General features: G+C 36.4%; 1 protein-coding gene across 1 annotated transcript in view; it reads left to right on the top strand.

The window, feature by feature from the left end:
• The window catches only part of TTN (titin), a 241,675-nt gene that overhangs the window by 12,122 nt on the left and 203,181 nt on the right, over positions 1-26,372 (top strand). Inside the window, exons 10-42 of the mRNA XM_085065641.1 lie at positions 748-885; positions 1,621-1,758; positions 3,943-4,212; positions 4,326-4,445; positions 5,526-5,771; positions 6,052-6,117; positions 6,615-6,873; positions 7,455-7,515; positions 7,630-7,842; positions 8,563-8,705; positions 9,361-9,566; positions 9,680-9,910; positions 10,494-10,738; positions 11,435-11,658; positions 11,760-11,924; positions 12,028-12,196; positions 12,690-14,380; positions 14,475-14,756; positions 15,018-15,284; positions 15,428-15,700; positions 15,807-16,070; positions 16,170-16,430; positions 16,622-16,882; positions 17,301-17,564; positions 17,657-17,917; positions 18,077-18,337; positions 18,795-19,055; positions 19,142-19,283; positions 19,373-19,538; positions 19,742-19,973; positions 20,530-20,814; positions 20,902-21,027; positions 23,131-23,319. Of these exons, the coding sequence (XP_084921767.1) occupies positions 748-885; positions 1,621-1,758; positions 3,943-4,212; positions 4,326-4,445; positions 5,526-5,771; positions 6,052-6,117; positions 6,615-6,873; positions 7,455-7,515; positions 7,630-7,842; positions 8,563-8,705; positions 9,361-9,566; positions 9,680-9,910; positions 10,494-10,738; positions 11,435-11,658; positions 11,760-11,924; positions 12,028-12,196; positions 12,690-14,380; positions 14,475-14,756; positions 15,018-15,284; positions 15,428-15,700; positions 15,807-16,070; positions 16,170-16,430; positions 16,622-16,882; positions 17,301-17,564; positions 17,657-17,917; positions 18,077-18,337; positions 18,795-19,055; positions 19,142-19,283; positions 19,373-19,538; positions 19,742-19,973; positions 20,530-20,814; positions 20,902-21,027; positions 23,131-23,319 (8,380 nt within the window). The remainder of the gene's footprint in view (positions 1-747; positions 886-1,620; positions 1,759-3,942; positions 4,213-4,325; positions 4,446-5,525; positions 5,772-6,051; positions 6,118-6,614; positions 6,874-7,454; positions 7,516-7,629; positions 7,843-8,562; positions 8,706-9,360; positions 9,567-9,679; positions 9,911-10,493; positions 10,739-11,434; positions 11,659-11,759; positions 11,925-12,027; positions 12,197-12,689; positions 14,381-14,474; positions 14,757-15,017; positions 15,285-15,427; positions 15,701-15,806; positions 16,071-16,169; positions 16,431-16,621; positions 16,883-17,300; positions 17,565-17,656; positions 17,918-18,076; positions 18,338-18,794; positions 19,056-19,141; positions 19,284-19,372; positions 19,539-19,741; positions 19,974-20,529; positions 20,815-20,901; positions 21,028-23,130; positions 23,320-26,372) is intronic.

The raw sequence follows: 26,372 nt of genomic DNA on the forward strand, positions 1-26,372 counted from the left end.
CACATATTATATAGTAATTTACTAGAGAGTATCATTTGATCATTTAAAAAATTGACATGTAGAAACTAGCTCTTAAATTTTGTTGGGGTGGGGGGTGATTCTGATTTTGTCTCTAAGCTTGCCATTTGTAGCCTGCTTTGCTTGTTGGCAGCACAGTGGGTCAGAAAAAAGGAGGAAAAACTCATTCTGCATTGAAATAAATTTTGTAAATACCAATGAGTGATTTGAATTCAGATTATTTTAGCATTTGTTTTATCAGACAAATGTGATTTAATGTAAGACCAGATTTAATGGAGAAATTTGCATTTTAGTTGAAATGTGAGAGGAAGAAAGTGTAACCTATATTTAAAGCACTGAGAACAGAAGTCCACCTGGGCATTATATCTGAATTTGGCATTTGAAGTCTTGTCAAACTGAAAGTTTCCTAAAACTTATTTTTAATATCCTACACTTTCCCAAAGTTATTATAATGCAGGACAGTTTTTCTCTGAGCCATATTTTTAGTACTGCTTTCAGTAGCAAAGCGAGCATTTGTGGAATGTTTTATTCTTTTTATGTTAAATGTTTCGTACAAAGTCCATGTTCATGTTGTTATTGTTGTTTCCTGACTAAATTATTTCAAAATACAGAGTTTTACATCTTTGCTCCCTTTAATTTCTATGCTCTTTTCCAATCCTATAGAAAATCACACACCTTATTTTTTTAAAATAATACATGATTTTAAGTTCTTTATTTGTAAATGTCCAGGTGAGAAAAGAACCAGAGAAAACTCCAGCACCCACAGTAATAATTGCCACAGACAAAGCCAAAGAACAAGAAAGAATAACAAGAGCCAGAGAAGAAATGTCTACCAGACACGAGCAAGTGCACGTAGCTCATGAACAGGTAAATAAATGTTACAATGTTTAGTTCATTCTGATACTCTGATTTATAAAAATTCATGCTTCATCAAATGTGTCACATAACTTTACTATCCTTCTTCACAAAGAGAAGATTGCTAAACAAAAACTTTATAAAACAAGGTGTTCCTGAGAAAAGCCCCAAATTGCAAGTGCAGTTCCACTGACCTCAATGCAGCTCAGCCCAGCTGATCCTTTGAGCATTAGGGCTTTTATTGCCATGGTGCACAGAATTTCATCTGATATTTAATGACCATCTTATCTCTGAAGGAAGATTTCTGAATATAAATTTTAAAGGTTATTTTTCATTATATGATATGTAGTGCGGTGTTTGATTGAATGAAGTTCATATTCTTGTGAGGATTGAATATATCTGTTAGACCATATTGTCAAACCACTCGACAGATGGGAATAACTAATAAATTGATAATACAACTTTCTATGCAAAGAGTTTCTACAAAACATAATGATGTATCACAAACTGGGAAGTATAAAAATTTTCTCATTCACATAAAAATTAATGCATTATGTTAATGACTTTACATGAACTTCTCTCAGCTAGTATATAAGATGGGTTTTAACTTGGTTACAAAGGTATTACTCCAATACTGAAGTCACATTTGTCTCTTTTACATTTAGAAATATTATCCTGCTTTCCAAAAAAGTTTTGTAATCTTGACAACAGGCATAATCAATTATTTTTCTTTACCATAAAAACCAGATAAGGAGGGAAGAAATGAAACCTTCTGTACCTAAGGTAGTAATTACTACTGATAAACCTAAAGCACCGGTCATAATATCGAAAAGTAAAGAAAGAGTTGCCACCAGACAAGAACAAGTGAGCATAACACGTGGAAAGGTGAATAGCACTGTTGTGACCATATTTGGGCTTTATCCTTTCTTCTTTACAAGCCTCATGTTTTCCTCAAAAAATACTAACTATACATTTCCAGCTCATTTTTTCTAAGATTATTCCGCTTACAAACTTTTAGACCTACTGCTAATTAGACTAAATAATTTCATCTTGATCTTCCTCTCCTGTTTTCATTAACAGGATGCTCGTAATTATCTTCTGACTGACCTTTGCAATGGACTGACTGACTCCTGCAATGCATTTTAACTTTTTTTTTAAAATAATTTCTTTTTTTTTTAAATAGGTGCAAGGTTATATGTATACTTATCAGCATACATATAACACAGAAACGTGTGCAGTGCACAAGGATCTAACCTTTCAATTCTCCTTCCCTGTTCCCATTTCAAAATGTTTTCTCATTGTTCAAATCTCTTTCAAGACTGAATGTAATGGATTTTTTTTTTTTGCTATAAAAACTAGATTAAAAAGGAAGCTCAGAAAACTACTGTAGTTCCAAAAATAATTGCCATTGCTAAAACAAAAGCACCAGCCACAGTGTCCAGAACTGGAGAAGAAATTACAGCCAATGCACTGTTACAATTTGGTTTATCTGCACACCTCACCTTTAAGAGCTACCTTGGTAGAACAGAATGCTCTCAAATTAATTCCTGAAAACATACCCGTTAAGTGGGATGATTGTCAAGTAACAGAGTCAGTGTGATTAGAGGTTTATATCCCACTCTGCTAGGAAATGTCACACTTTAGGCTATAGTCTGGTTTCTCTGTGACAGTCTTCTCTCTGTCAACAGCTTTTAAGTAATGTTTACTTCAAATTTCTGACTCTGCAATCTTGTTTTCTACCTGATGATACCTAGTAACTTTATGGCTGTCAGATGAAACAACTTCTCTTTATTGAGGTTTGAATTGCTCTTTTACAATACAAACTTTAACATCCATTCAGGTCTGTCCAGTTTGTTACTTATGCAATCAGACACTTGCTGGCACTGCTTTATTCCCATAGGACTCCCACAGTAGGAAAGATCTACAATAAAGCCAGGAACTCTTAGATGTGGAAGAGTAGCAGAGTTGCCAACAGCTGTTGTTTAAAATCCATCTACCTACAGTGTAGTACATTCATAAAAAAATTTATAAAATATAAGTAAATGAGAGAAGCATATGAAACTCACTTAGAGGAGTCAGAGTGCTAAATGATTTCAGTCTCTTGTTAGATGATGCAAATTTAGGGACAAATACAAGTCAGCATAAACCAATTATTTTGAAATTGACAGTGATACTGAATAAGAGGTCCCTGCTACCTAAACACTACTTTAATAGGAAACAAAGTCTCAGTGAAGGATCATATTTTGGCCTCATCTAAGTAATTTTGGTTTAAGCTGATAATGGTTTAAAATCAGTATGAAATTATCTATTAGGGTTCTTTTTCCCATTTACAAGGCATACATATCATATGCTCTGTTGCTACTTCCAGATCAGTTACGACAGTAATAGTAAACACTAGTAGTAGCCACCCTATTATCTACTGTTGGCTGACTGGACCCAAACAGAAGTTTGGGTCCTGAAAAAACACAGAAGCTGACAGTATTTATGAGTTATTAGAAACAAATAGAAGTCCTGATACAAAAAGATTATTTCCATATTATCAGACATCTCAGCCTCCCTTCATTTGTAAAATCCTTTAAAATAGATCAGCACTGAATAAACAGATATACCTGCTGTAAAAATTTTTATAGGTCTGTTTCTTAATAAATACATTCACATCAGATGTTAGATGCATTTTTTACATTTACAAGAGTTATATGGAGCTGATGAGTATATTTTAAATGTACTATGTGTACATTTACATACCTGCATATTCTGAGACAAGTGGCCACAGATGTGGCTGTGAAGTATTAAAATTTGGCTTGCAGACAAATATTTATATGTATAAAACACAGAAGCATAGATACATTCTGGATGTGCAGAGAGAACACTTAGAGAACATACATGCATTTGAATCTACTGGTTCTTAAGTGTATTTACAGGTGCATACTTTGATCTTTTCATCATTACTTTTGCGTAACTATACACCCTCCCTCTGGAATGTACTGAGGGTTACAGCTGTTTGTCATATAGGCAAGTTTTCAACAGAATGATGAATATGTGTATAAATTCTGCTGATGTTACCTGCAGACTGAAGCTGGGAAAAAGGCTGAAGCTGTAGCTACAGTCGTCGCAGCAGTTGATCAGGCACGTGTTCGATCACCCTGGCAACCTGAACAAGCAGATGACACTTATGTGAAGCAGAAAACTTTGGAATATAAAGAGCACACTGTAACGGACCATGTTTCTGCGGCCCCAGCTGAACGTCATGTTGTCACCAAAGAAGTTAAAACAGTCTATGTTCCTCCTGAGAAACATATCTCAGCTCCTGAAAAGCAGGAAGTTCATATATCAAAAGAGGTTAGACTCAGTTTACATTACATTCCTTTCCAGAAACTATGTCCCAGTGAAATCTGTTTCACTGTTTAAAGAACAGCATAACTTTCAAAAACTCTTTGCATTACTTTGTGTAGATAAAAAGAACAACAGAATTTGAGAAGACGTTTCATGTTGAACCCCCACGACCTCGCACACCAAGTCCTCACTTCACAGTCTCCAAAATTGCTGTTCCTAAACCAGATCACACATATGAGGTAAGCTGAAGTTATATCCAAGAGGAACAGCATGCTCATTTTCAATAGCCAGTGGGTCACCCATTCCACTTGGCTTTTCCTCCCACACTCCAGTGTGGTGCTTCCTCAGGAGGAAGAGTTTTATGTTCCTTACAGTTATTTTTGTTGGCTTGTTTGACTAATAAAGAGCACTGATGTAAACAGACAAATGAATTGTTAAAATATAATTTGTTGTTATTATTAGTTAATTAATCTTATAAACTGTTTGAGGATGCGGCTTCAGTATTTAATGACATATAGTGAAACAATAGATATTTTTCATGCAAGTTATGTTTTCTAAAGAGCAGAAGTATCCCGCTATAATCTTATTATGTGCTTCAGTTCACTCGCACATTGCTTTTTTCTTCCTTGCTGATTAATACATACTGACCTTTTTTTTTAAATAGAAAAAATCCAGACTAACTGCATAATGTGTTACCATCCATTTTTAATGTTATTCTTTCCATTCTTCTGTTTGACTCCTTTACATAATATCAAAATTTCCCAGTTAATTAATGTTCTCATTCAAGCATACTTTCTCTCTTCACCTGGAATTTAAAAATTATTTTCCCCTCAAACATAATTAAACATTGTCATAAATATTTTCATTAAATATTTATGTATTTTTTGAAAGTTATTTCACCTATAACAAGATTGTGAAATCTCTTCAACTATTTTAATCACTGAAAGTTATATAATTAATGCTATTCTTTATTGCAGTATTAGAACTGCTTAAATGGAAATCTAAGGCATCAAGTGAAGAAATGGAGAGAACATTCCTTGTGCTGCACTTAAGAGCTTCTTGACCATTTAAATATTAAATTCTAAAGTGAAAAAGAAAGCATTTAAGTGCTTAGATCAAAAATAAAACAAGGATATTATATCTCTGGTATTCCACTACTCCAATCTAAAACTAATACTCTTTTTCTATATACAGCTTTTGCAGTGTGAAAACCAAGTAGTAAGGAAGCAACTTCTGCTTAGGCAATCTGCTCAAGAAATATACTCTCTCCTTTGAAAATAAAATAACAAAGCTGTAACTCTTTCCCTTCTGCTCCCTAGGTTTCGATAGCTGGATCTGCCATGGCTACTCTGGAGAAAGAGCTCTCAGCTACCTCTGCTGCACAAAAGATCACCAAGCCTGTGAAACCACCTCAGCTAAAGCCTCATGAAGTCAGGGTAAAAGCAGAGCCAGTTGCACCTCCACAGTTTCCCTTTGCAGAGGCTGTTGAGACTAAAAAGGAGACAAGCATTAGAAGTGAAGCAGTGAGGACAGAACACTTGCTGCATAAAGAAGCTGAAGCAAAGGTATGTTTTTAAGCAAATTTCTGTCACTTTGACAGACTTCCACTTTAAAAATATAAAATAGCCTCACTTTTTTTCTGTTTTCTTGTCTCAATTTTCCACTTTTAAAGTATTTTGCAGCCTTTAATCTTTTAATTGTTTTACACAAATCCTTGTAAGGACCTAATATTTACCTATGACATGCAAAAAGTTCATATTACCTGATTTATTTTCATATTTAAATTATGATGTTTATGTCCTTGATTTTGTAAGGTGTTCATAAATTGTCCTCTAAACTACCTAGGTGACAGAAACTGCCAGAGTTCCAGTGCCTGCAGAAGTCCCTGCTACTCCACCCACCTTAGTCTCAGTAAGTATTTTTGTGTAGTTCAGGGTAGTGTCACTAGATTTTCACCCATTCTATTTTTTAATTATTGAATAAGAATTTATAACATTCTATTCTTATTTATTGCTGAAAACCTAGCCATGAAAAGTTGGCTTTATTTAATCTTTTGAACTTTGTATTAGATTTAATCAGCCATTTAATTTATCTCTGATACAAATTCTTCTTGATGTCTTTTATGGTACCAATTCTTCAAAATTATGTCACACAGTAGGCTGGCCTATCTGCATAAATGTGAACCTACCTTTTCATTTTATTAATAATGGTAATGTTCAGAGATCCTAAAGTCTAGTTTCAAATACTTCTCTTTGGAAAATGCCCCTTTTTTTGTGCATACATTACTTTATGGAACACTGTTTTTAAGTAGATGTTAAATTTTCCATTCAAATAGGGTTTAGATATTCAAGCATCTGTTTAGCACTGAAAATGTATACTGACCATGATACTTATTTTTTGTCATATAGGGCCTCAAAAATAAGACTGTGACTGAAGGTGAGTCTGTCACTCTGGAGTGCCATATATCCGGTCATCCTCAGCCTACAGTGACATGGTACAGGGAAGACTACAAAATCGAGAGCTCAATGGACTTCCAGATCACTTTCAAGGCAGGACTTGCTCGCCTTGTGATTCGTGAAGCCTTTGCGGAGGACAGTGGAAGATTTACCTGCACTGCTACCAATCAGGCTGGGAGTGTCAGCACTTCTTGCCACTTACATGTGAAAGGTAAGTATATTTATAAAATCATAGAATTGTTTAAGTTGGAAAAGACCTTTAAGAGCATTGATTTCAACTATTAACCCAAAACTGCCAAGTCCACTGCTAAACCATGTTCCTAAGTGCCACATCTACATGTCTTTCAAATACCTCCAGGGTGGAGGTGGTGTTTAAAAGTCAGCCCCAGTGACTCCTGGGGAAACCTGTTCCAATGCTTGATTACCCTTGATAATGCTTTTGCTGACAGCTTTCCTAATATTCAAACTAAACCTCCCTTGGTGCAAATTAAGGACAGGCCCTCTTGTCACTGTAGGAAGTTAATAATTTTATGAAATATATATTGCTCATAATGGACCTTAGACATTTGAAACATATGGCTTGACTTGTATTCCAGGGTTATTAGGTAAACGGGCTGTAAGAATATGGGGAAAAGGCCAATCATGGGCCAGAAATGGGAGACTCTTAATTTGATTCCTCAGTGGAATTACCTAGCCCCTCCGAGCCAACTAATTCTTTTTATGTCAACTGAACTCATTGCTTAAAGCTTAATAAGGTATTTTAAAATCCACTGTATCAATTTTGCCTTGTAGTTACTGAAGAAATTGAGACTCGAGAAACCATTTCTGAGAAGACTGTTACAGAAGAGAAACGGTAAAGTTACTTTTCTAAACAGACTGCTCCTACTGCAGTCATCATGTTCTTGCATTCTGTTTTATGAGAGCTTCAGACATCAGCTCACTTTCCTGCACTGAAATCTTATTTCAGCTATGTGGAGACAAAGGACATAGTAATGGAAGATGTCTCTGCTGCAGCAGAGGAAGTATCAGGAGAACCCATGCCTCCTTTCTTCATAAGAAAACCCATGGTGCATAAATTAATTGAAGGTGGGAGCATTATTTTTGAATGCCAAGTAGGGGGCAATCCAAAGCCACATGTGTTCTGGAAAAAAGGCGGAATTCCTCTAACGACTGGCTACAGGTACTTTGAATACAATGCACAAAACCAAATATTTTATATGAATATTTTATTGACAATATCATATTTTGGTTCCCTTACTTATGCTGAGGCACATAACATACCCTGATTTCTGTGAGATTTTCATTTTTTTAATGTAAAAATTATAGGATCCTGTTTTAATGTGTGACTTTAAAAGGTTGCTAGGTTTTAAAATACAAATATTCAAATGACTGTAAAATAAGATATCCTAATTATCTTTATAAACAAATCAGGAAGAAGTTTTGAATTTTTTTTATTCTGTCTGTGCAGTACTTGCATTCTATGCAAATGTCTATGCAAGTGCTGTGTGCAGAAAGCAACACACTTCCTAGCTGAGAAAAAAAAATTACATTTGTAGCACTCTTGAAATAATCACACTATGATTATCCATACTAGGACAAACTGTGTGCACACAGAATATACCATGATATTGTGTCTGATAATTAGACCTCCAATATTTCAGTACTGGTGTTTGGATCCTATTTATTTAGTGACAACAAAAGGAAAGCAGACCAGTACTCTAGTTTCAGCATGGTTATTTTTCATACTCTGCTATACAGATTCATTCAGTGAGAATTGCCTGCAAAAGTTTCTCTTCTTGTGCCTTGTACAAGTTAGGAGTGTTTCTCATTAACTAAAAGCAAATTCACTGAAAAGTCTACCCAGAATTATAGAGACTTTGCACTTTTATGTTTCCTATAGATACAAAGTAAGTTACAAAAAAGAAACCGGGGAATGCAAACTTGAAATTTCCATGACTTTTGCCGATGATGCCGGAGAATACACCATCGTTGTTCGTAATAAACTTGGAGAAGCTTCTGCAACGGTCTCCTTACTAGAAGAAGGTACATTTTAGATTAAGGAAATGGGAAGACTACTTCTTAAAATTGACTTCAAAATGGGGAAAATATTTTAAATTGCTCTGCAAGTTCTTTGCAGCTTAGTTTATTCAGTTTGAGAGACATAAAAGAAGATCTGGTGGCTCTGTTTCTGCAATACAGAGTATCCAACATCAGGTCCTCAAAGGACTTTATTCTTTGCTAGAATGTGTAGCTATAGGAACCTTCCTCTGTTGACAGGCATGTTCATGACAAGATAAGACATTCAAAGAGTGATGTGGGAAAAGAAGGTTAATCAATTAGTAGGTTGTTATCTTAAAGGGAAAGAAGCTAGTTTAATTTTTATTATTTGTCCTGTAAAAATATGCAAAAATTTTCAGGAGACAGAGTAATGGTAAAGAAATTGTAAAATAATCTCTACAGATGCTTCCACTTTGAAAACTAGGGCACCTAAAATAGTACAGGAAGACTTCTACCCATTTATAAAGTTCATCTTAATACATCAGTCCTTGCATTATATTGCTGTTTGTACTTATTGGCTAAACAGATAGAAAATCTGCTTGAATCAGGAAAACCAGTAAAATAAATTTGTACTTGTTTTCTCCATTCAATCCAGTGAAAACAAAAAATTTATTAAAATTAATATGTTCTCAATTCTTAGCTGATTACGAAGCCTACATAAAATCACAACAAGAAATGATGTACCAAACTCAAATGACTGCATACGTACAGGAACCTAAAGTGGCTGAGGTAGCCCCACCTATTTCCTATGGTGACTTTGAAAAAGAGTATGAAAAAGAACAAGCTCTAATTAGGAAGAAAATGGCAAAAGATACTGTGATGGTCAGAACTTTTGCAGAAGATGAGGTATGTCTACCACTCCATGCTAATTTTGTGTACTGACATTTTACAATAAAAATAATTTATTTGCAAGGTCATTATTTGACACAGAAAACTAATGGTCTTGTTTTTCTCTATAGGAATTACATATTTCATCTTTCGAAGAAAGACTTATCAAGGAAATTGAACTCAGAATTATTAAGACTACCTTACATGAACTTCTCGAAGAAGATGGAGAGGAGATGATGGTTGATATTTCTGAATCTGAAGCTGTAGAAGCAGGATTCGATTTAAGATTAAAGAATTACAGAACCTTTGAAGGGACAGGAGTTACCTTCCATTGCAAGACATCTGGGTATCCACTGCCAAAGGTACTCCAAATCTTTATAACTTTTTTTTGTAACTCATTTGATGCTGTACTTGAAAAAAATCCCTTAACATCTCATTGTCAGACATTCTACATTCTGCATAGAAAACAAAAACTCTCAAAGGAAATCCAGTCTTCCGTTTTGATATCAAGCTGAATTTTCCTTTTGTCCCTTAATAGAATATAGTTAGGTTGGTTAGCCAGTTCAGAGGTAGGTTGGATTTACCAGTAAAGTTGGTCTTGCTTCTGAATATCTCTGAGGTGGCCCATGCCACCATGCCAGTAGCAGTCCAGTCTAAGTTACTTTGCTCTTCATCAAAATGGGCTTTATATCTGTTTCTAGCTCCAAGACATGTTTCAGGTTGCTATGTAAACATGTAACTTTGGTCTTACCCATTTCAAGTGAAAATGTTAATGTTAAACACATATGCACGGGCTGCAATATTTTTCCGATGAAAAATAAGAAGTTGTAAGTTCATACATATGAGTATGTTCATACATACAAGTTGTCTTGTATGTATGAGTCATTACTGGATCTTTGTCTTTAGGAGAGTTCACATAGCAGTCTTCTGTTTCTTTCCATGCAGGTTGCATGGTACAAAGATGGCAAACGTATAAGGCACGGAGAGCGCTACCACATGGAACTTCTGCAAGATGGCAGCGCCACGCTGCGTTTGCCTGTTGTTTTACCTGAAGATGAAGGAATTTATACTGTCTTTGCCAGCAATATGAAAGGAAATGCCATTTGCTCAGCAAAACTTTATGTTGAGCCAGTTGCACCTACAGCAACTCCAGGTTATATGCCAGGACCTGAAGTTATGAGAAGATACAGGTAGGTACACAATGATACAATTTTTCAATCTGCTGTGATAGACAGTCCAAAAACTCATTACACAGCAGTTAAACAGATTAAGCTGTTGGAGTCTGCATACTTCTAGAAAAGTTCTAAATGCTATTTTCATGACTCTTATTGATTTATGTGCTCTTTGTCTGATTTTCCTTTTAAATGAGCAATGCAGTTCCCAGAGTACAATCATTCACTTGCATTTCCAGCCACACTATCAGATTTACAACCTCAATAATCATATTTCTTTGTTAAAGTACTCATGTTTTGGAAAAAATATCTTCTGCACTTGGAGTTTTAGTGTGGTATGCAAATATTGTTTCCTACCCCTGAAATATCTGTATTTCTGTGACAGAAAAAATTAAGCATTGTCATATCCTGAGTTCAGTCTCCACACACATACACACCCATGCACAAATGTACACAAGTTTGTGCACTATCCAAACCCCAAAAATTTCCTCGGCTATAGTGTATCCTAACACTATTCAGGTCTACAAACTCCTGTCCAAAAACTAAAGAAAACTGGCTACAAATAAAAACAAATTTTTTCCTAATTTCTCATATAAATAAATTGGCCAACCTCAAATGAGTTATGAGAAAGGCAAAGGTTGAAATCTGTTTATCATGTCAGTCCACTGCTACAAGACATTGTCATACACATCTGTCTTATCTTTTTCCTTCCAGGTCTATCTCTCCACGGTCTCCAAGCCGCTCTCCTGCCCGCAGTTCTCCTTCTCGTTCTCCTGCCCGGAGATTAGAAGAAACTGATGAAGGGCAGCTAGAGAGACTCTATAAGCCAGTTTTTGTGCTGAAACCTACATCATTTAAATGTTCACAGGGGCAGACAGCAAGATTTGACTTAAAAGTTGTTGGCAGACCTATGCCAGAGACATACTGGTTCCATAATGGTACATCAGCCTCATTTTCATCAACAATCTTTAAAAAAGTTTTTTATATCTCGTTGAGACTGCTTTGATTGCAACTGTTTTCTTTTCATGTGTATCTGCAGGTCAACAAGTGATTAATGACTTCACTCATAAAATCACTATTAAAGAAGATGGCACCCAGTCATTGATCATTGTTCCTGCAATGCCTGATGATTCTGGAGAATGGGCTGTCATTGCTCAGAACAGGGCAGGCAAAGCTTCAGTCTCAATGACACTGACTGTTGAAGGTATCTTCTGTGCATGTTATTTTTAGCAGTCTGATGAGTTTTTCTTGTTAAAAACCACGGCTGTATCATTTCCTCTTGTGATAACTTACCCTTGCTCTTTCAGCTAAGGAAGACCTAGTCAGACCCCACTTTGTGGAAAGGTTGAGAAATGTCAGTGTGAAGGAGGGTTCTAGACTGGAGATGTCAGTGAAAGCTACTGGTAACCCTAATCCTGACATTGTATGGCTCAAGAACAGTGACATCATTGTGCCTCATAAATACCCCAAAATAAAGTAAGAGTTTTATCATATTTAAATTTAAAGTTTATTTTATTTTATTTTAAATATTTTATTTAAGTAGTTAATCACGATCCTGCAAAATGCCACCTACATTTTCACAGAAGGGATTCACCAAGAGCTTTTGCATTGCAGCAAGGATTACAGATATGAAAGATCTTGTAGGATTCATTCAATTTTTTCCCAGCTTGTGTTATGATATAGTTTCTATTCTGCAAAGCCAATGCTTTTACAACAGAGATTTAGTGAACTTTTCTCTGTCTCTGATTTTGAAGACCTCTGCAGGCAAAACTGCCATTGAATTTAAGACCGTTCTCTATTATTCTTATCTATTTGATTCTTAGGCACTGCACTCCCAAACATGAATAAACATAAACAACGTCTATTACCTCTAGAGATTTGTCTTTGGAGGCTTTGACCTAATTTGGAAGAAGGGCAAAAATGAATGACAAAGAACGGAAAAATAGTTAATTTTTTTTCCATATTTCAGGATTGAGGGAACCAAGGGGGCAGCTGCCCTAAAAATTGAATCTACTGCCAGGCAAGATGCTGCCTGGTATACTGCTACTGCTATCAATAAAGCTGGGCGGGACACGACCCGCTGCAAAGTAAACGTAGAAGTTGAACATACAGAACCTGAACCAGAAAGAAAATTAATTATTCCAAAAGGAACTTACAAAGCCAAGGAAATTGCAGCACCAGAGTTAGAACCTCTCCATCTGCGTTATGGTCAAGAGCAATGGGAGGAAGGAGATCTCTATGACAAAGAAAAGCAACAGAAACCATTTTTTAAGAAGAAGCTCACATCTTTAAGGCTCAAACAGTTTGGACCAGCACACTTTGAATGCAGACTAACACCAATTGGTGACCCAACCATGGTGGTGGAGTGGTTGCATGATGGCAAACCCTTGGAAGCAGCTAACAGACTCCGCATGATCAATGAGTTTGGGTACTGTAGCCTGGACTATGGGGTAGCCTATTCCAGAGACAGTGGAGTGATCACTTGCAGAGCAACTAACAAATATGGCACAGACCATACATCTGCTACTCTGATCGTGAAGGATGAGAAAAGCCTTGTGGAAGAATCCCAGTTGCCAGAAGGCAAAAGGGGACTCCAGCGAATTGAAGAGTTAGAAAGGATGGCCCATGAGGGTGCTCTACCTGCAGTTGCACTGGACCAAAAGGAAAAACAAAAACCAGAAATTGTTTTGGTTCCTGAACCTGCAAGAGTCCTTGAAGGAGAAACAGCACGATTCCGCTGCCGTGTGACTGGCTATCCTATGCCCAAGGTCAACTGGTACCTCAATGGACAGCTCATCCGTAAAAGCAAAAGGTTTAGACTCCGTTATGATGGCATCTACTACCTGGACATTGTGGACTGCAAATCATATGACACAGGAGAGGTGAGAGTCACTGCGGAGAATCCAGAAGGTTTTATTGAACATAAGGTGAAACTTGAGATCCAGCAGAGGGAAGACTTCAGATCTGTTCTTCGTCGTGCTCCTGAACCCAAACATGAGCCTGTAGTTACAGAACCTGGAAAACTTCTCTTTGAGGTACAGAAGGTAGACAAACCTGCAGAGGCAACAACCAAGGAAGTGGTGAAGCTAAAAAGGGCTGAAAGAATCACTCACGAAAAGCTTTCAGAGGAATCTGAAGAGCTGCGTAGCAAATTCAAGCGTAGGACAGAAGAGGGCTACTATGAAGCCATTACAGCTGTGGAACTTAAATCTCGTAAAAAAGATGAATCCTATGAAGAACTGTTAAAAAAGACAAAAGAAGAGCTTCTTCACTGGACCAAAGAGATCCCAGAGGAAGAGAAGAAAGCACTTCCTCCTGAAGGCAAAATCACCATTCCAACGTTCAAACCAGAGAAGGTGGAGCTTAGTCCAAGCATGGAGGCTCCCAAGATACTTGAACGAATTCAAAGCCAGACTGTAGCCCAAGGAACAGATGTACACTTCCGTGTTAGAGTGGTGGGAAAACCAGATCCTGAATGCCAGTGGTTCAAAAACGGTGTTCAGATTGAAAGAACTGATCGCGTGTATTGGTACTGGCCTGAAGATAATGTTTGTGAATTAGTTATCAGAGATGTGACTGCTGATGACTCTGCCAGCATCATGGTGAAAGCAGTCAATATAGCTGGTGAAACTTCTAGCCACGCTTTCCTGTTGGTACAAGGTAATTTCAATTCTCTTACTCATCCTACTGCTCATCATAGTGTGTTAAGTCTGTTTGGTCAGTGCACTGTTTATCATTATATATTGTTTTGCAGCCAAGCAGTCAATCACCTTCACCCAGAAATTACAAGATGTTGCTGCTCAAGCAAAAGACTCCATGGCAACCTTTGAATGTGAAACATCGGAACCCTTTGTCAAAGTGAAATGGTTTAAGGATGGAATTGAGATTCATTCTGGAGACAAGTACAGGATGCACTCAGACAGAAAGGCTCACTTTCTTTCTGTATTAACAATTGATATGTCTGATGCTGATGATTACAGCTGTGCACTGGTAGAAGATGAATCCATAAAAACTACTGCAAAGCTCACTGTTGAAGGTAAGAAGCATAGAGCTCAGTACCATGCAGTACTGCTAGCTTCAGAATGAAATAAAACTATTTAAACAGACTTCCAACACCCTAAGAAATGTCAAGCTGCTTTCATATTTTTGGAATCTGGTATGAAAGTCTCGAGAGGTATTTATGTAAAATGATTACACTATATATATATATATTCCCTTAGGCTCATTTAATAACAAATCTTTTCTTCAGTAGTATCTATTCAAGTTTATTCACAAATGTAATTATTTTTGCCTTTAGGTGCTGCAGTTGAGTTTATTAAAGAACTTGAGGATGTTGAAGTGCCAGAGTCCTTCTCAGGTGAACTTGAATGTGAGGTTTTCCCAGAAGACGTGGAGGGGAAATGGTATCATGGCGATGTTGAACTCACTTCTAATCATAAATATGTGATTGCATCCCGCCGTGGTCGTCAAATACTCACTATTAAAGATGTTAATAAAGATGATCAAGGAGAATATAGTTTTGTTGTTGATGGCAAAAGGACCCACTGCAAACTGAAGATGAAGCGTAAGCATTTCTAATACTGTCTTTTTATTATAGATTTTCTATATTATGACATGTATTATATCATTATCATTGTATCCCATAATGCTTTAATGTTCAATATTCCACCCCTTATAAGTATTAATTAGCTTCATTTGATTCCACAGCTCGTCCCATGGCAATTCTTCAAGGACTTGCTGATCAAAGAGTCTGTGAGGGAGATATCGTGCAACTTGAAGTTAAAGTCTCCCTAGAAAATGCAGAAGGTGTCTGGATGAAAGATGGCCAAGAAATTCAATCAAGTGACCGAATTCACATAGTGCTGGATAAACAGTCGCATATGTTGCTCATAGAAGATGCCACAAAGGAAGATAGTGGAACTTACTCTTTCAGTGTTCCTGATCTTGAACTGTCAACCACTGGGCAGATCACGGTGTACAGTAAGTCACTATGATGATTTTAAAGTTGTGTTTGATTTTTGGCTCCTTTAGGATTAATTTTCAAAGGCATGGTTTTTCTCATGATGAATATTTTTTAACTTGGCAGGCGTGGAAATAGTGGTGCCTCTAAAAGATATTCATGTGGTTGAAGGAACAAAAGCCATCCTCGAATGCAAAGTTTCAGCACCTGATGTGTCTTCCTCCAAATGGTACCTGAATGATAATCAAATAAAGCCTGATGAACGTGTGCAAGCTGTATGTAAAGGCAATAAACAGAGGCTAGTGCTCACCAGAACCCATGCATCAGATCAAGGACGCTATAAGCTAATGGTTGGCAAAGTTGAAACAAGCTGCAATGTCACTGTTGAAGGCAGGTGTCTTTTAAGGTGTACAGTTCTTTGTGAAATAATCTATTCAAAAACAAAACTGTGGAAACAACTAATAAATTTATAATTTATTGTTTTTATAGAAATCGAGATTATTAGAGGTCTTCATGACATCACCTGCACTGAAACACAGAATGTGTCCTTTGAGGTCGAGCTCTCCCACTCAGGGATTGATGTAATCTGGCATTTCAAAGGCCAGGACATAAAGGCTGGTCCTAAATATAAAATTGAAGCACATGGCAAAATATATAAATTGACAGTGGTGAAGATGATGAAAGATGATGAAGGAGAATATGTATTTTATGCTGGAGAGAAGAAAACATCTGGGAAGCTTATAGTAGCAGGTGAGTAGGGTTAAAGTCCAAGGCTTTTATTTCACTATGATGTAAAAACTGTCCAATGCACTATATTTCATACTTGTAGCAATTGTGCTGTTTTGGTGGGGGTTTTTTTTGTATTTAATTTATGTTTCTTTTTCATGTTCTCTTTACCCTTCCCCCGCCACACAACAAAACATGCTTTTTCTTCCCAACAGGCGGTGCCATTTCAAAGCCTCTCAGTGACCTGACTGTGGCTGAGTCCCAAAAAGCTATTTTTGAATGTGAGGTGGCAAATCCTGAATCAGAGGGCCGGTGGCTAAAAAGTGGTAGACCATTAGATACGACAGATCAGTGCCGTGCTGAATCTGATGGTGTAAAGAGAAGGCTTATTATCCCTGCAACGAGACTGGAGGATATGGGTGAATATAGCTATGAAATTGCAAGCTCAAAGACTTCTGCCAAGCTGAAGGTCGAAGGTCAGTATTTTTTATAACTGACTGATGTGTTTGAGAATTATTCCAGCATCACTCTCTGTGTCTTGGACCAGGCCTTAGATACAAGCCAAATAAAACAAATTAATCAAATAAAAAACTGAAACAAACCAAATTCCAAGCCTAACCCACAACAACAACAAAAACCCAAGCAAACAAATCCCCAACCAACCCACAAAACAGAGAAACAAAAGAAACCAAACATTTCTCATGTATGTTACAAGTAAAGGTTCCTTGTTGTGTTCCCAGTGCACCACTTTGCTGGAAACTCTATAAATTAATATATGCATAAAGTGAAACACCATTATTCAGTTTAATTAAAATTATTATATTTACTACAGGCTTTAATTTTGATCTGTTTGTCAAGTATTTTTTTTTCTTTTTTTCCCTTTTTTCCCCCTAGCTGTTAAGATAAAGAAAACACTAAAGAACTTGACTGTGACAGAATCACAGGAGGCAGTTTTCAGTGTAGAACTGACCCACCCTGATGTGAAAGGAGCTCTATGGATTAAAAATGGTGTTGAACTTCAATCAAGTGACAAATATGAAATTACAGTGAAAGGAACAGTTCACACACTGAGAATCAAAAACTGTGTGGTCACAGATGAGTCTGTTTACAGCTTTAAACTTGGAAAAATAGGAGCAAATGCCAGACTTCATGTGGAAAGTAAGTCAGTCTGGTTTGAATATTTGCTGTAATGTGTGTTTTGAAATTCAAACCATTCACAGTGCTGAATATTGCTAACTTTTTCCCTCAAGCTGTCAAGATCATCAAAAAGCCAAAGGATGTGACTGCTTTGGAAAATGCTGTTGTTTCATTTGAACTGAGTGTTTCCCATGATACTGTACCAGTCCGGTGGTTCCATAAAAATATTGAGCTTAAGCAAAGTGATAAATACAAGATGATCTCTCAAAGGAAAGTTCACAAGCTTATGCTGCATAATATTTCTCCTGATGATGCTGGGGAATACACAGCTCTTGTTGGGCAAATTGAGTGCAAAGCGAAACTGTTTGTGGAAAGTAAGTATTCTGTTTGTGGGAAAGTAATTATATTAATTGTTACACCAATACTGAGCAACTTGACCTGACACTTTATAGCCTGTTACCCTTGGTTTTTGCAGTCTTCCAAACCTACTAACTTTTACAAAATTCTCTCTTTCCTTTTTCCCCTCCTTTTAGGTATACATATCACAAAGACCATGAAAAATATTGAGATCCCTGAGACCAAAACTGCCTCTTTTGAATGTGAAGTTTCTCATTTCAATGTGCCTGCTGTCTGGTTGAAAAATGGTGTGGAGATTGAAATGAGTGAAAAGTTCAAAATAGTTGTCCAGGGGAAACTCCATCAGCTCAATATCATGAACACAAGCAGTGAAGATTCTGCAGAATACACATTTGTCTGTGGAAATGATAGAGTCAGCGCAACCCTGACTGTAAAACGTATGTAAAAATCATATTTACCAGAATATTTTACAGTTACCAATAATAAGTTTGTGTTAACAAATGGACTTAAATTCTGGCAAAACCAGCACAGTTGTAGAGGTGTTTTTTAATAACATTTAAGAGTCTCAATTGCATTCTTTAAAGAGATTTAGAAGCAGTGAACTTGAACATCAGATCCTGCATTCTTCTCTTTAGGCCAGCATGCCTAAATGCTAAGTCACCATAGGAGACAGAATTTGGATTCCTATGTCATTCAGTAGTTGGAGATTTAATTGTAATACTGATTCTGGACACAAAACCTACCTTTTAATATTTCCAAACTGCCTTAACGAAGTTGAAGAATCTCTAATCTGGTTAACATATAAGAGTTAACATATTAGGTTAACATATTAGAGTTAAAATAAAGTAAAACAGAATGGAAAAAAGCAAACCATGTCCATTTCTTTCCTTTTAGCCATCCTAATTACCTCTATGCTAAAAGACATCAATGCTGAAGAGAAAGATACAATAACATTTGAAGTTACTGTTAATTATGAAGGTATCTCATACAAATGGCTAAAGAATGGCGTGGAAATAAAATCAACTGATAAATGCCAGATACGAACAAAGAAGCTTACCCACTCCCTCTCCATAAGGAATGTGCATTTTGGTGATGCTGCAGAATATACCTTTGTTGCTGGAAAAGCAGCTTCATCAGCCACTTTATATGTGGAAGGTATTTGCTCTCTTGATTTGTATATTTAGTGACTTCTAGTGGATTAAATAACATCATGGCACTCACTCTACTTTTTTCTGCCCTAGCTCGTCACATTGAATTTAGGAAGCATATTAAAGATATCAAAGTTGTGGAGAAGAAGAGGGCTATTTTTGAATGTGAAGTTTCAGAACCTGACATTCAGGTCCAGTGGATGAAGGATGGGCAAGAACTCCAGATTGGTGATAGGTAAATGATTGCTTCTACACCACATTTACTCTTCCTGTGTGTTTTCCCCCAGGAAATAACTAGCTCATTTTCTTTTCTGATATGCTTAGGATGAAAGTTCAGAGAGAGAAATATGTCCATCGCCTCATCATTCCTTCCACAAGGATGTCTGATGCTGGTCAGTACACTGTAGTAGCAGGTGGAAACACATCCAGTGCCAATTTGATAGTGGAAGGTCGTGACATTCGTATCAGAACTGCCCATAAAGATATTCAGGTAAGACCTATACAGATGAATAAATATCTTATACCTTTGACACTCAAAGAATAATGCAAGGGAAGTGCAACAATATCTAACCAGCAAGAGTCATAGCACAAAAATCTGTAATCATAAGGTCAGAACCTTCACCTACGAAACTGGAAAGTGAGAAAATAGGAAAAAACAATATTCTTTCTATTGTTTATTCTACTTGTTCAAAGGTCATTGAGAGACAAAGAGCTGAAATTGAATTTGAAGTCAATGAAGATGACATCGAACCACAGTGGTACAAGGATGGTATTGAGATCAACTTCCAGTATGAGGAAAGATACAATTATGTGGTGGAAAGGAGAGTTCATCGAATGAGCATCTTTGAAACTACATACTCTGACGCTGGAGAATATACTTTTGTTGCAGGACGGAACAGGAGTTCTGTTATGCTTTATGTGAATGGTATGTGGCCCCATAACCAATGTTTTGACTGTGTTTATTACTCAGTGGTTTTCTGATTTGTATATAGCTTCTCTAGGATTCTAACTCTTGAAAGAAAAAAAAATTCAAAGAAATCTGAAATACTACCAAATTCCTCATGTACATGGATGTTTCTTGCTCTGCTGAAGTTGCTGGCTAATGGATGAAAATACTATAGCAGTTCTTTTCCCACTGTATTTACTTAGACCAGAAAATTCTAGAGTCTAAATAAAACTAATTTGTCCATTTGGACAAATATGCCTTTCCAGAGTGATCAACCTAACAATTCTTGGACACATTTTGCTGGAAAACACACCAACACAGCTAATTATGTAAAGGTACTTGCTGCTAGATCATTCCCCCTGTATCAAGGAAAAGGGCAGATTTTCATGGGCACACAAGAATAGGAATAATAAGGGGAATTTTTTTGTCTAATCCTTTGCAAATAGCTTTGAATCACTAATAATATCAATGATGAGATTCTCTCTCCTTCTTTCTCCTCTCTCTCTTTGCCACCTGGCTTCCCTCCAATTTTCAGCTCCAGAGCCACCTCAGATAATTCGGGAGCTAGAGCCAACTACTGTGGAGTCTGGCAAACCTGCCCGCTTCTGTGCTATTGTATCAGGCAAACCCCAGCCCAAAATTTCCTGGTACAAAGATGATCAACAGCTCTCTCCAGGTTTCAAGTGCAAATTTCTTCATGATGCACAAGAATATACTCTCTTGCTGATTGAAACTTTCCCTGAAGATGAAGCAGTGTACACCTGTGAAGCAAAAAATGACTACGGAGTAGCTACAACTTCAGCTTCACTTTCAGTGGAGAGTGAGTTTCCTATGCTCATTACAATGTTCACAAAATGAAATTTCTGTTCTTCATCTTTAATAATTACTTCTTTCTCTTATTCTTTAGTCCCAGAAGTTGTTTCTCCCGAGCTAGAAATGCCAGTGTATCCACCTGCTGTGGTAATACCTCTACGTGACACTGTGACATCTGAGGGACACTCTGCTTGTTTTCAGTGCAGAGTTACTGGGACAGGTGGGTTTAATGGAATCATGTACATCTTTCCATCTCTCAGAACTTTTAGTCTTTAACTTGGAAAAAAATTCAGCAATATAGTGCTCATATCAGTACAGTTATTTGATGTACACACAGAGCCAAGTGTTACTGGCAACTTTCAGTTAAGCAAGTCAGAAGTGTCAACAAGCATGGAAGTTTTAAACTGCCATAAACATACTAAGTATTTCTGAAAATAAGATCTGCTTCACAAAATATGTCTTTGGAAACTTCTCTGCATTTCGAATGCTAACTGATGTTGGAAAACTGTGTCAGTGAATAAAATGTAGAGTTTCATGAGGGAAAAGAATTACCATGTTAAATGAACATGATGAAGTTTCTGAAGACACACTGCCATGTGCATTAATTGCACTGACTGATTGAAACTGAGTCAACCTTTCTCCTAATATTTCTATCACTCTACAAACACTAAACTGTGGTTACTTTCTTTTTCCTAGCATAAAAAGTGTTTGCTCATTATCTTTTTAAGTGTAGATTTTACTTAAATAAGTTTTCTTGGTTTAGTTACATAGAATGTCACCCTACAATTATAATATTTTTTCCTTAACACACAGTTAAAAAACTGCCTTTCTTCACTTAGCAAATGGCCTTGAGTATGACTACTAATAAAATATTCACATAGTAAACTGCAGAGTAAGATCCAGTTCACAACCCAAGGAATTTAGAATTATTTAAAGATAAACAAAACTCTAAATTTAAAAATAATCCTGAGTGACAGCTGTGTAAAAAATCATCTAAAATTGATTATATACACATATATGCCAATATAATTTGCCTTTCCATCACTTGAAATAAAACTCCAGTTGTTTTGGGGTTTTTTTTAAAGCTTTACAAGAAATCTGATTCTGCTTTAGAAGTGCTGCTAAAAGTCAGAAAATATGTCAGAAAGACTAGCCCACTCTGTGTGCAATGCATGCTAGTGTAACTTCTTTTTAATAGAACTGCATTTATGTAAATGTGGAAGCTGCATTTACAGGAGAGAATATAAGGATCCTTTCATCTAGATCACCCTTCATCGAATCATTTAGGCTGGAAAAGACCTCAAAGATCATCAGGTCCGACTGTTAACCCAGAACTGCCAAGTCCAGAGATAAACCATGTCCCTGAGTGCCACATCTACCTGGCTTTTAAATACCTCCAGGGACTGTGACTCTACCTCTTTGCTGGGCAGCCTGTTCCAAGGCTTCACAACCCCTGTAATGAAGAAATTTTCCTATTGAAAATTTCCTTTATGGAATATTCTATCCAAATAGATTTGCATGCCTCTCACTTGTGTTGTAAAAACCTTTTTTATTAGGTTATGTAGCACATGATTGCAAATACAATTGTTTAAAGGTACACATCGTGCAACAGGCTATTGAAAACACTCCTGATAACAGTAATTGCACACTGTTTGAGTAACAACATATGATTCATGATGTAGTGCAGTGGCAGGTGGAGAGAAAAGGCTGAAGTCTGCTTCAGTTCTCTCCTAAGTCTGCAAGAATCTATATAAGTAATACAACATTTTCTATATGTATAAATATAAATATTTTGTGAGAAATATGACATGTAATATTTGCAACAAAAAGAGGCAAGGTGCTGTGCTTAGCAAAAGAACATTCTGTTTTAATTTCTTAACCTGACTAGCTCAAGCTAGAGATTTTAAAGCCTGTTTAATCATACAATTGTAGCAAAATCGTGTTTTAAAAAAGATACTTACTCTGATTTTAGTAGCAGCAAAATTTTTAGACTAAGAGAGGTAAGGAAGAATTATTTTTGCTCAGTAATACAGCAGCACATGAATCAGTTTTCCCATACAAATATTTCCAAGGCACAAATAAAAATCTAAAGCAACAAGTAGGTCACTTTCCACTCATCATACTTTACCAGAATAATACAAGGCACACTTAAAGTTAATAACTGAGTTAAAGATATATGACAGATATAAATACAAAAATAGTGTTTACTTGCTAATATAATAATAATATATAATAAAAATAATAATAAAAATTTATTTTTTAAAAATAAAAATAAAAATAATATAACATTAACTTTTTTTTTCCCTTTCTTTTGCCTGAGCAGATCTGAAAGTCTCTTGGTACAGCAAAGAGAAGGAGATCAAGCCATCACGCTTTTTTAGAATGACTCAGTTTGAAGACACTTACCAGCTGGAGATTGCTGAAGCTTATCCAGAGGATGAAGGAATCTATACCTTTGTGGCGAGTAATTCTGTAGGCCAAGTGACAAGCACTGCTACATTGAAGTTAGAAGGTACACTGAGCAATTAAAGTTGTACTGTTTAGGTCAAGTTCCAATAATCATCTTAATACACACTGATACTTATATGTGAGTTGTTGTCTGTCATGTTGTCTTTTAACTCAATTAATTGCTACCATTTACAATGTCCACAGCATACATTTATGTCTGTAAAATATATGTCATGAACAGAAAAACGTATTTTACAATTTTTTAATGTTCCATGCCCCCTCCCTCTTTTCATTTACTCCAGTCCTAGAATCTGTCATGCACCAAAGATGGTAAAAACCTTCTTTTTAATGGAAGTTTTTTGCTTATGAATTCTTTGATTTGCCTGTGAAGACAACCTAGTAGGAGGTTTTGTATAAAATAAATTACTTTCAAAGTGTTGAAAATCATCTTAAATAGAGGTATGTAGCAGGTACTCAGGCAACTGAAAAGAAATAGTTTACATTCATATGAATTGATGAAACATCTATCAAAGTTTTAAAGCAGAAATATTGTTTGCAGAATTTGCTGTTCTATATTGTCCTTGATATTATTTAACCATAAATATTTTGTTTTCTTTTTGCAATAGATTTTGCAAATGATGAATGAAAGTAATTCATGCTGTTAAGTTGCAAGTTAGAAAAAAAAATCTTGAATGAGAGAGAAAATTTATTGTAGTGTAGGGTAAGAAATTAAAAGTTGGCATGCTTCTTTTCAGGATTTAAAAATGTTGAAGAAGTTACATCAGAGTCCCCTTGGCATGTTTCTTCATCTGTTTCACTTAAGGAGGAGTCTATTGGCCAAAGGCCCACCTTTATCCAGCCTATTTCAAGCTGCAGGGTATGCAGCGGGGAATCAGTCAGATTTCAAGCTAGAGTCTTTGGCAGGCCCAAACCAAAAATCCAGTGGTTTCATAACCAACAACTCATGTTGCCAAAAAAAGACTTAGTGTTCCACTTTGATGAGTCTACAGGCACAGCTATATTGATAATAGTAGATGCTTTCTTAGAGCATGCTGGCCAATACTCTTGCAAGGCAAGAAATAGTGCTGGAGAAACAACTTGTACAGCTACACTTACAGTGACTGCAGAAGGTAAAGCCCCATTTTTACTTCAAAGGGATTAAATTTGTTGTATACCACACTTTTATGCTGTTACTAATTTTTCCCTTGTTTCACACCTTTTCTTTCCCAGCTAACGTTAATAGCACCCTTGGTAACCCAGCCACTCTCATTTCTTGTCCTTAAGCTGTAACATTTGGAAATTTTCAAATTCCTATCTCAATGTAGGTCCAAGAATAGAAATGCTTTAATCAAGGCATTCAGATCTTTTAAACAAGTGATTTAGTGATCATTATAGCAGTGACTGAGGTATTTTGCATTATTCTGTAGAAAAAAAAAAGATAAAAAAGAAAATACCTCATTTAAAAGTGCCATAAGTTTCCAATACTAAAACGGACCACGTTAGTGAAAGAAGAAACAAGCACCGAGTATCAACTGCATGACTAGCTAAGGCATCACTTGTCATTCATACATCTGAATGGATAACCTCTGGCATGCTGTGTTTTCAAATGAAGATCATTCATTTTCATCCTCCATGCTGTTTGATTTTGTTCAGAGCATAGTCCAGTAAAGTTCTTTAGATACTAATGTTGATGTTTTTGTTACTTGATTACACAGTGCAAGCCCTAGATAGGCAAAGTTCTGGGAAAGCTGTAAAAGAGTCTATCCGGTCACAGGCTATATCAGAACTTCATGTTTCTCCTCTCACAAAGAAGAACATTGAAACTTACCAAAACGAATTTAAATCAGTGCAACAACCATCACAGGAATTGCACGTGCAGGTTTTTGAAAGTGTATCAGAAAGTTTGACCATGAAGGCTACATCAATTGAAGAAATGAAAGCCATGCACACAACAGTCCTTTCACAAACATCTCAGAGCACCAAAATCTCTATGACCACCTCTCAGGAAAAGAGACATGTCCCTCCAAAGATTCTCTTACAACTCAGAGACCTAACTGTGAAATGTGGTGACACTGCTCAATTCATGTGTGCCTTAGAAAATGAATTCTATGAGTTTCTTTGGGCCCACGAAGGTGAAAAGATAGAATTGTCTGAAAAACTGAAGATATCACAAAATGGAAATGTTCTTCTGCTCACAATCCTAAATGCTCAGCTGACAGATCAAGGACTGTACAGTTGTACTGTGTATAATGACTATGGAGGGACAACAACTTCTGCAATACTAACAGTCAAAGGTGGTTATCTGACTTTTAACATTATTACTTACCTTTTGCAGCTTCATTATAACTGCCTAGAGCTCCCTTATATTTCCTTTATTATCAGTATTTAATTGAGAAAGCTCTTGTAATAATGCTCTGGGGTTTTTCCTCCACATTTACAGCTCTATTCATAAGGGATGTGCAGTACTGGGAAGTTGGTATTATAACTTTGTGCCTCTTCTCATACAGTCACAGTAGATATCTCAGGCTTTTTATTCCTCATATCCTCCATGATATGCAGTGAGAGGTAAAGTAAGACAGGCTTGTAGGATTTTTAATATTTTGATGATTCCTGAAGCTGGAGTTTAAGGAAGAAAAGAATGTCAGATGCAATGTTGAATTAGATACCAGGTAATTTCAAACTCCAGCATGTTTCCAATAAATCCGAGATTCCATTTCCAAAGTTCACAATATAAGTTAATGTAATTGAAAGGATTAAATGGGTGCCAGTATTGTACTACTGCAATAATGAACTGTCTTCTACCTTTCACTCTTCCTAATACATAAGTACTTGGTTTTTGCTTGAACTCTTCTCATCTCTTCCTGACATCAATGTATTGAAATGTTAGTAGTGTTACCACTAGTGAAGAGCCAAAAATGCACTATCACCAAATGTGGTAGTATTTCTGAAGAGTTCAAAGGAATCAAGACCAGAAAATTAAGATGAATAAATGAGAAAGGCATTGACCCTGTAGATTTGGCACTTAGTTATTGAAATTTCTTTCTTCACTATAGAGCTGTGAAAAGCACTTTATGTAATCTTCTGCTGCTACTTTCCAAATTAAGGCTCTAAATTAGA

Source organism: Lichenostomus cassidix, chromosome 7 (assembly GCF_008360975.1).
Source record: "Lichenostomus cassidix isolate B80296 chromosome 7, HeHo_3.0, whole genome shotgun sequence".
Classification (NCBI taxonomy): Eukaryota; Metazoa; Chordata; class Aves; order Passeriformes; family Meliphagidae; genus Lichenostomus; species Lichenostomus cassidix.